The sequence below is a fragment of the Oncorhynchus masou genome, chromosome 8 (genome assembly GCF_036934945.1).
Source record: "Oncorhynchus masou masou isolate Uvic2021 chromosome 8, UVic_Omas_1.1, whole genome shotgun sequence".
NCBI classification, from domain to species: domain Eukaryota; kingdom Metazoa; phylum Chordata; class Actinopteri; order Salmoniformes; family Salmonidae; genus Oncorhynchus; species Oncorhynchus masou.
The window spans coordinates 9,663,364-9,674,222 of record NC_088219.1 but is presented as its reverse complement, the minus strand read 5'-3'; the positions used below and the strand labels follow the sequence as shown (position 1 = coordinate 9,674,222).

At 45.9% G+C, this 10,859-nt stretch overlaps 1 protein-coding gene across 1 annotated transcript; it reads left to right on the top strand.

The window, feature by feature from the left end:
* The first annotated feature begins 5,510 nt into the window (after positions 1-5,510).
* On the top strand, positions 5,511-10,057 carry LOC135543728 (olfactory receptor 10A4-like). Its single transcript, XM_064971089.1, has 6 exons — positions 5,511-5,733; positions 6,478-6,655; positions 6,814-6,916; positions 8,280-8,483; positions 8,953-9,101; positions 9,913-10,057. Exons 1-6 carry the CDS (start codon positions 5,511-5,513, stop codon positions 10,055-10,057), a joined length of 1,002 nt encoding a protein of 333 aa, XP_064827161.1.
* Positions 10,058-10,859: the final 802 nt, after the last annotated feature.

Here is a 10,859-nt window from a genome sequence, read left to right as displayed (position 1 = left end):
CCAGCAAGGGTCCTTCCGTTTGATCCAGATCCACTGGCTGCCTCTTTCAGCTGCTTGAGAAACTGCTCTGATGGTCTGCCACCGAGCCTGTCCATGGATTCCAAGTTCTTTCAGCAACCTGATGGTGGAAGAAGCCACAAATCCTCTGCATCCCAATTCAACTGGCCAGACTTTTGCATTCCAGCCACGCTGAATTGCGTCTGCTGCCAACTCTGTGTAACGCAGTTTCTTACGCTCGTAGGCCTCTTCAACAGACTGTGAGCTCTATGATGTACACAGCCTGCGCACCTCCTCGACCACCAGCTTCCTGCGTCCAGATGTTGTTGCCTTATGGAACGTTGGGTTGCTTGCTGCCAGGCCAAAGCCTCCTCTTCCATGCTGGATATTCCCCACAATGTCTTAGTGCCTAAGGGCTGATGTTACTTGCTGCACAGCCTTGGATGATGTCCATTTCCATCCAGTTTGTAGGGGAGATGCAGCCTTGCTAATGGTCTAGTCTTTGGATTCCTTCAATGTCATCTGAAGTCTTACTTTAGAGCACTTGTACTCCTCCGTTAGACTTGTAAGAGGTAGTTCAAGGACCCCTTTGCCATAGAGGCCGATGTTACTCAGGCATCGTGGGACACCCAGCCATTTCTTCACGTATGAGGTAATGGTTCGCTCCATCTTCTCCACTGTTGTTATTGGGACCTCACAGACGGTGAGTGGCCACATTCCCCGGGGGAGAAGTCCAAACTGTAGGCACCAAAGCTTGAGCTTCCCAGGCAGTAGGGTCTTATATATATATATATATATCCCATTTAGCAGACGCTTTTGTCCAAAGCGACTTACAAGTCGGCTGGGGCCACTACTTTTACATATGGGTGGCCCCAGCGGGAATCGAACCCACGACGCTTGGCGTTGCAAGCGCCATGCTCTACCGACTGAGCCACACAGGACCCAGCTGGTCCTGGAGTGTCTTGTTGATGTTCTCAAGACCGTCGGTGATGTCCTGCCTTACTTGCTGCACTTGATCTTTATCCCGGAGGCTTTCGTGGTACCATCTACCAAGGCTCTTGACGGGTTGCTCAGACACCGTTAGTATTGGGTCATCTCCAATGCAGAACCTCACATCTTTAAGCTGTCCCTTGACTATGGAGATGCTTCGAGATTTGCTTGGCTTGATTTTCATCCGGGCCCACTTGATGTTATCCTGCAGTTTTGCAAGTAGCCACCTGGTGCATGCTGCAGTGGTGGTCAGTGTAGTCATATCGTCCATGTATGCTCGGGAGACGGAACACTTCCTTAGTTCTCTCACCGCCGACCACCCATCTCGATGCCCTGATGATGACTTCCATGGCCATAGTGAAGGCCAGAGGTGAAATTGTACAACCTGCCATTATGCCTACTTCCTAGCGCTGCCATGTTGTTGTGTGTTAGCGCTGCCAGGTGTTGTGAAACACAATTGCAGGTCTTGGAAATAGGCCTTTACCAGTGTAGTGATGGGTTCTGGTACATGGAAAATGTTGAAGGATTCCCAGAGGAGTTCATGGGGAACTGAGCTAAAGGCATTGCCCAGGTCAAGGAAGATGACATAGAGGTCTCTCTTGTCCTTCTTAGCTGAGAAAGGAATGCCTGCTTTCTGTACAGATGTATCAATGTACTTGTTCCTTTCCAGGTAAGTGGACGGCCTCTGTGCTATTATACTGAAAAAGATCTTCCCTTCAACGTTGAGAAGGGAGATTGGTCGGAATTGACTGATGTCTGTCGCATCCTTCTCTTTCGGGATTAGCACACCACCAGCCCTTCGCCATGCCTTTGGTATTATTTCCTTCTGCCACACTATCCTCATGAGCCTCCAAAGAAAGTGTAGAACATCCAGGGCGTTCTTGTAGAGCTTGTATGGTACTCCATTAGGCCCAGGAACTGAGGCCACTCTAGCTCGTCGGACAACATTCTCTACTTCCTTCCATCCATTTCGGAGGGTCAGTGTCCAGATTGAATTCTGGTGGTTGAATCGGTGGGATGTCATGTGGGATGATTATCTGCTCATGCCTTTTCATGTCCTGGTGGACCTTTTCGAGATGTTCTTCCAGTTCAGGCTTTGGAGTTTTTTAGAATTCCGCACTTTTCCCTTGCGAAGAGGTCTTTGACAAACTTTCAAAAAAAAATTATAGAACCGTGTTCTTGAGTGTTCCTTCTTCCTACGAAGTTTCCTTAAGTTTTCCGCACTTCACAAGGTTGCCAGCCGACATTTGATGTCTGCTCGGAGTAGCGTGAGACCTTCTCTCTCTGCATCAGAGGCCTTCTTCCACTGCTTCCTCAGCTGCCTTCTCTCTCTGACAAGTATCTCAATCTCCTGCTGCCTCCTAGATTTGGCTGGCGTGGGTGGCGTCTTGCTACTTCTCCTTTCGTTTACTCCAAAGCGCTCTTCTCCGTAGTGGTAGATAATGTCTCCCATCCTTTCAAGCCTTTTCTCTGCTGTTCCTACCCGTTGTTCCAAGATTTTTGTCAGGTCGTTGTTGATTGTTTCCCGCTCTCTCTTTTCAACAGCTTTGGGCCACTTCACACTCGGTCTGTGCCCTTTGATCTGTTCCTCTTTTAGAGGTCTCTGTGGTTGGGTGAATTCATCCACCGGTATTTCTGTGCTTGTGTTATCCTCCTCGGTTACAGGGGTGCTGATGCTCTGAGAACTCAGCGTCCCGTTGCTGTGCTTCATTCGACTGATTTGACTGGCTGCTTCGTAAGAAGTACTGGTCAATGCGCGGTCCCTGTCTCTGCTCTCCCAAGCACCTTTTCTTCCCTTGATGGAGCCTTAACCCCCTTGCCGATGTTACTCTCTCTCAACCACAGCTGCACACCTGAAGTGTGTGTCCTGCTATTGTTATGCTTGTCTCATGTGCTGTGTTCCTACTCGTAGTCGTTTCCGTTCCTGGGTCCGTAATCGTGTGATCAGTTGTTGAGCCATCTTGCGCCCCAGCTCTCGCAGGCTCTAGGGGTATGTTCCTTTGTTGACTTTCAGTAGCACTTAGCGGGTGTCTCCAACATACTGAAGCAGCGTCGGAGACTGCCAACATGGGTAGCTCGCCCATGACAGCCCCAGTGGGGTCTATTCCCTCCGGTCAGCTGTCTCTCCAAGCTGTCACACAGACTTTCCTATGTTGTCAGCTGTCCTTTCACAGCAGTCACTGGACTGGTCCAGATGATCAGATTCATAAAACACGGGACGAGATGTTAAACTGTCCATTGTGCCAATAGATGGAATGCACCCACATGAGATTTGCCGTGATGTTGACAGAGTGGCATGGGAGGTTTATTTCTTAGACTGGGTTAAGATGTCAATTTTGGGACACATCCCAAAAAGGACACATCCCAAAAAGGACACATGATGGAGGTGCTCTTCACCAGGGAGGAGATGGCGTCCTCCGTGTCGGGCAGGAAATCAAAACATTGTTCAAGATTCTGTGGCAAAGCCAGCTTTGTCAAGCAACAAAGTGCTCGCTCTTTTTGATATGATTATAATTATCTATGTCTTAAAATCAATACATCATTTTTATTCCAGTTTTGATGTAGACCTTTCTCATAACATTTCTTTCATAGATTATGAATTTAAGAGTGTGAATGTAAATACTTCAAATAATATTATTAATGTTTGTTTTATTTTACTTTCAGCTAATGTTCACAGATGTTTTGAGGGGTTGGACAAGGCCTCATTAAGGGCTACCATGGCCTACAGGCTAAAGGACGTCATCACACAAATGAAGCCAAAAGCAGAATTAAATTCATTTAAATCATTTATTAATATAAATATGTTTTTTTTGGTCAAAATTAAGTCATTTTTATGCTAGATTATCTTTTCCAATCTAATGTCAATGTTAAATAAATCCCATGAAATACCCACCGAAATTAAATGAATAAACAATTAACATCCAATGGGAATATGGGATAATGCTATGAATGGTTTTCTTGTTAACAGTTTCACAGTTAACAGTTGACGCTATGCATTGGGGAAGGTAGCACTCTTCTGGCATCCGCCAAACCCAGATTCGTCTGTCGGACTGCCAGTTGGTGAAGCATAGTTCATAACTCCAGAAAACGTGTTTCCACTGCTCCAATCGTCCAATCGCTGTGAGCTTTACACCACTCAAGCTGTTGATGCTCCTATATGTTTCCACTTCACAATAACAGCACTTACAGGTCACCGGGGCAGCTCGAGCAGGGCATAAAGTTGACAAACTGACTTGTTGGAAAGGTAGCATCCTACGACGGTGCCATGTTGAAAGTCACTGAGCTCTTCAGTAAGGCCATTCTACTAACAATGTTTGTCTGTGGAGATTGTGTGCTCGATTTTATACTTCTGTCAGCAACGGGTGTGGCTGAAATAGCCCAATTCACTAACTTGAAGGGGTGTGCACTTACTTTTCGACAAAAAAAGATAGAGAGAACTTGAGAGATGGCCAGGGATGAAAACTTGCTGTGATTGACATCATGAGTGAGGTGAGAATGATGACATTACCTGGGTGGAGATCTCTGATTGGCTGTTGGCTGTCTTGTCAGAGGGCATGTTGCGTATAAAGTTGGGAGGTATAGAACGGCTAACGCCACACACCTCTGGGGCCACTGGTTGGAAAGGAGGTAAGGATGGAGAGAGGGAGAGAGAGGGAGAGAGAGAGAGAGAGAGAGAGAGAGAGAGAGAGAGAGAGAGAGAGAGAGAGAGAGAGAGAGAGAGAGAGAGACATCATCAAGGGTCTTCAACATCTCTCTCTTTTATGTAACTCATTCTCACTGTCTCTCTATTACTCTCTCCATTTTAGGAGTCAAGGATGGAGAGAGAGAGAGTTCATCCAGGGTCTTCAACATCTCTATGCATAAGGATTTGCTGGGAATATAACTAAACATAGACATAGAATGAATAGATTATATGTCCATGGAATTAAACATGGCTTGTTTGTCTTGTCTGTCTCTGTTCTCTTTTATGTAACTCTCTCTCTCTCACTATCTCTCTATTACTCTCTCCATCTTAGGAGTCAAGGAAGGAGAGATAGACTTCATCCAGGGTCTTCAACATCTCTCTCTTTTATGTAACTCTCTCTCTCTCACTATCTCTCTATTACTCCCTCCATCAGGTGGAGGTAAGGATGGAGGATGTCGGGTCTTCAGGATCTCTCTCTTTTAAGTAAATGTTCCTTTCTCTCTCTCTCTTACTCTCTCCATCTTAGGTGGTTGTAAGGATGGAGAGATGGATCTCCCTCTTTATATATATGTCACTTTATATGTCACTCAGTCTCTCTCTCTCTCTCTCTCTCTCTCTCTCTCTAACGTGGGAGGTAAGGATGTAGAGGGATCATCCAGGGTCTTCAGCATCTCTCTCTCTCTCTCTCTCTCTCTCTCTCTCTCTCTCTCTCACTCTCTCACTCTCTCTCTCTCTCACTCTCTCACTCACTCATTATCTCTCTCTCTAACTTAGGAGGTATTGATTGTAAGAGGCTTTGTATCTCCTCCACTATCCCCCCCACCTTCCCCAGTACAGTATGTTTGAGGTGAATGAGAACTACACGCGTGTGTCAGAGTTTGTGATCGTGGGCTTCCCGGGGCTCGATCCATCCTTCTACCAGCTGGTGGCCTGGTTCTTCTTCTTCGTCTATGTGATCACAGTGGTGGGGAACATCCTGCTGGTGGTGCTGTTTGCCCTGGAGCGCAGCCTGCAGAAACCCATGTACATCATCATGCTCAGCCTGGCTCTGTCAGATATAGGTAAGATAATCAGCCTGGTTCTGTCAGACATAGATAAGATACTCAGCCTGGTTCTGTCAGATATAGGTAAGAAACTCAGCCTGGCTCTGTCAGATATAGATAAGATACTCAGCCTGGCTCTGTCAGATATAGGTAAGATACTCAGCCTGGTTCTGTCAGACATAGGTAAGATACTCAGCCTGGTTCTGTCAGATATAGATAAGATACTCAGCTAGATAAGATACTCAGCTGGGTTCTGTCAGATATAGATAAGATACTCAGCTAGATAAGATACTCAGCCTGGTTCTGTCAGATATAGATAAGATACTCAGCCTGGTTCTGTCAGATATAGATAAGATACTCAGCCTGGCTCTGTCAGATATAGGTAAGGGGTCATGGTAGAATATTCAAATGTGTATCTCTTTCTTTCTCTCCTTCCCCAATGTAACTGCCGATGGAGTTTAAATGTGTCTTGCTGGTGCTCAGGCATTAATGAGAGAGGAGAGGTCATGAGAGAAAGAGTGTCCTGTTAAAATGTGTCTCATGTGTCCTTCCTTCTTCGCTCCTCTTTGTCCCCCCCCTCAACCCCTCTCCTCCTCTCTCTTCTCCTCTCTCCTCTCTGCTGCTCTTTTCTCTGCTCTCCTCTGTCCTCTCCTCCTCCTCTCTTCAACACTCTCCTCTCTCCCCTCTCTTCTCCTCTCTCCTCTCTCTGCTCCTCTTTTCTCGGCACTCCTCTTGTCTCCGTTCCTTTCCCCTCCCTTCCAGGTTTTGCCACAGTGGCCCTTCCCAAAGTGATAGCTCGGTGGTGGTGGGACGACGGGAGGATCTCCTTCCATACGTGTCTGTTCCAGGAACAAATGATCCACTACTTTGGAACACTCAACTCTCTCATCATGTTGACTATGGCTATGGACCGATACCTGGCTATCTGTCACCCTCTCAGGTAACAACGACAACAGCACATATTATGCTTTATGATAAATGATGCAAAATAAATTAAGTGTGTTTGGGGGGAAAGTGTTTCATAATGTTTTGGGGTCGTCTCCCACTCTTCCTCCACCCCCTCTCTCTCTCTCTCCATCCCTCCATCACCCTCTCTAGATACCCTATGTTGATGACCAACCAGATAATGAGTGGTCTAACAGTCTTCTCCTGGATGTCAGCCACAATCTCACCTGCCATCGGCACCATAGACTTCACCAGGGTACTGGATTGATAAAATAATGTATAATGATAGTAGTGTCACTACAGCCATTAGAGGGCCTAACAGCCCGAGAATGTTTGCTGCAAAGAGTTCACCAAGGCAACACATCACAAAACAATATTCCAGGGTACTACTGTTAAATTTAAAAAAGTCTAGGTAAATCAAATTGGCATATCTTTATCACAATTGGCTCAGCATTGTCCGGGTTTGGCCGGGGTAGGCCGTCATTGGAAATAAAACTGTGTTCTTAACTGGCTTGCTTAGTTAAATAAAGGTTAAATATACATATTTTTTAAGTACCCCCTCCACCAAAAAAAATAATTATAATAATAATAAATAAACAAAAGAACGTAGGCATTTTTTTGCCGAAGTACAAACCTTGGTATTTTATTATTTTCTCTATAGCCAATCACAGGAGTACACACTCACACACACTCCAACAGACACATAACATGCACACATACATAGTACACACACACACGTACACACACTCCAACAGACACATAACATGCACACATACATAGTACACACACACACGTACACACACTCCAACAGACACATAACATGCACACATACATAGTACACACACACACGTACACACACTCCAACAGACACATAACATGCACACATACATAGTACACACACACACACGTACACACACTCCAACAGACACATAACATGCACACATACATAGTACACACACACACGTACACACACTCCAACAGACACATAACATGCACACATACATAGTACACACACACACACGTACACACACTCCAACAGACACATAACATGCACACATACATAGTACACACACACACACACACACACGTACACACACTCCAACAGACACATAACATGCACACATACATAGTACACACACACACACGTACACACACTCCAACAGACACATAACATGCACACATACATAGTACTTGTGCACGTGACATTTAAACTTGAAACTTTTACAATAAAACACATGCTGCAGCCAGAAGAGAATGGGCCTATGGTCCCTTGACCATTGTCCTCCTTTTATTAAGGAGTTTTTCCCTTGCCATTCTGATTCAGTTTTCTCTTTGTCGTCTAGGTTACTGTTTAAAGGACATTGCTGAAGTAAAAAGGACCCTTTATAAATAAATGATATTGATTGAGAATTACACAGCATCTACTCTAAACATGTCCTTGCTTCACCTCCCAGAACGTAGCGTTTGGTGTGCACAACCTGCTCCTTCACATTAACTGTGGCGCTCTTTTGGGGTCTAGGCCGGGGTTACGTACTGCTAATGTAAAAAGGGCTTTCTGAATACATTTGATAAATTGACAATTACTTTTTGTGTGTGTGTGTGTGTGTTTTATCTCCCAGAAAGTAGCATTCTGTGGTCCCAACCGAATTCTCCATGCCTACTGTGACGCTCTGTCCCTGACTAAACTGTCCTGCTCCGACATGGCGGCGATCCAGGGCAGCTCCATTGGCCTGGCCTATTTTGTGCTCCTCGTCCCCTTCTCCTTCATCGTCTTCTCCTATATCAACATCATCGTCACCGTGATGCGCATGGCTAACACACAGGTCAGAATTCAGGGGGTGGGGGTGCAGGGGGGCTGGGTGGGAGGAGGGGTTGCGAGTGCAGGGGGTCTGGGTGGGTGGGGGATGCACTGGGTCTGGGTGGGAGGAGGGGTTGCGAGTGCGGGGTTCTGGGTGGGTGGGGGATGCACTGGGTCTGGGTTGGAGGAGTGCCGGGGTATGTGTGTTTCTTGTCCTGTCCGTGTCGCTAATTTGATTAACTACTCTCTACTAACCCTAACCCACTGAGAACATTTCTCCATCTCTCCTCTCTCTAACCCAGGGCAGGCTGAAGACCTTCTCTACCTGCTCCTCAGGGCTGTATCATTCTTATCTAAACTAAACCTTTCTTCTAACCCACTACTCTCCTCTCTCTAACCCAGGGCAGGCTGAAGACCTTCTTAACCAGGGCTGTATCATTCTTATCTAAACTAAACCTATCCTCTAACCCACTACTCTCCCCTCTATAACCCAGGGCAGGCTGAAGACCTTCTCTACTTGTGCTACTCAGGGCTGTATCATCCTTATTTACTACATGCCCCGCTTCATAGTGTACGCTACACCCTACATCCCCAACCTGATCATGACCCCTGACCTCCGCATCGGCCTCACCATTTTCTACAGGTAGGTAAACCACAGGTTAGAGAGGTGGACCAGGATCCCAAAGGTTACTAGTCAAGTCCCGGGCCGGCGATGAAAAAGTGTGGAATGAACCACTACTTGTTGTGCCCTTAAGGATTGGACCCCTTTTTTTAAAATGTTTTGCCTAAAATGACACCCAAATCTAATTGCCTGTAGCTCAGGACCTGAAGCAAGGACATTCATATTCTTGATACAATTTGAAAGGAAACACTGAAGTTTGTGGAAATGGGAAATTAATGTAGGAGAATATGACACTTTAGATCTGGTAAAATATGTTTGTTTTTTTGTTCCATTGTCTTTGAAATGCAAGAGAAAGGCTGTAATGTATTATTCCAGTTTAGGCGAAATTTAGATTTTGGTCGCTAGATAGCAGCAGTGTATGTGCAAAGTTTTAGACTGATTCAATGAACCACTGCATTTCTGTTTAAAATGTTGTATCAAGACTGCCCAAATGTGCCTAATAGGTTTATTAATGCATTTTCAAGTTCATAACTGTGCACTCTCCTCATACAATAGCATGGTATTATTTTCGTTGTAATAGCTACTGCAAATTGGACAGTGCAGTTAGATAAACAAGAATGTAAGCTTTCTGCCCATATCAGATACGTCTATGTCCTGGGAAATGTTCTTGTTACTTACAACCTCATGCTAACCACATTAGCCTATGTTAGCTCAACCATCCCGCGGTGGAGGACACCGATCCTGTAGAGATTTTAAAGGGAAATATCTGTGTTTCTGTGACAACCGACAAAGTAAAGTAATCTTCTTCTAAAGTACCTATTCTATTCTACAGCCTGTTCCCCCCAGTGGCCAACCCGTTCATCTATAGCTTCAGGACCAAGGAGATCAGAGCCGTGCTGGGGCGCTGGAGACAGGGCTGGAGGAACAGCCAGACAGAACCGAGTATACCCAAAACTCTGGCTGTTATCACTAAATGAAGGTTAGGGTTTTTTGTTTTTTACCTGGATAACACTCGCCAGTCCAGCTTCCCTGCCCCATCCACCGCTGCCCCCTGGACACTGATCACTTGGCTACATAGCTGATGCACGCTGGACTGTCCATTAATCCATTAATCACGGTACTCCATTCTGCTTGTTTATGTTTTATCTGTCGGCCCCGTTGCCTAGTGAACGCCATTTTACCTGCTGCTGTTGTGCTAGCTGATTAGCTGTTGTTGTCTCACCTACTGTTTTAGCTAGCTTTCCCAATTCAACACCTGTGATTACTGTATGCCTCGCTGTATGTCTCTCTCAGATGTCAATATACCTTGTATACTGTTGTTCAGGTTAGTTATCATTGTTTTAGTTCACAATGGAGCCCCTAGTTCCACTCTTCATACCCCTGATACCTCCTTTGTCCCACCTCCCACACATGCGGTGACCTCACCCATTACAACCAGCATATCCAGAGATACAACCTCTCTCATCATCACCCAGTGCCTGGGCTTACCCCCGCTGTACCCGCACCCCACCATACCCCTGTCTGCGCATTATGCCCTGAATATATTCTACCATGCCCAGAAACCTGCTCCTCTTATTCTCTGTCCCCAATGCTCTAGGCGACCAGTTTTGATAGCCTTTAGCCGCACCCTCATACTACTCCTTCTCTGTGCCGCGGGTGATGTGGAGGTAAACCCAGGCCCTGCATGTCCCCAGGCACCCTCATTTGTTGACTTCTGTGATCGAAAAAGCCTTGGTTTCTTGCATGTCAACATCAGAAGCCTCCTCCCTAAGTTTGTTT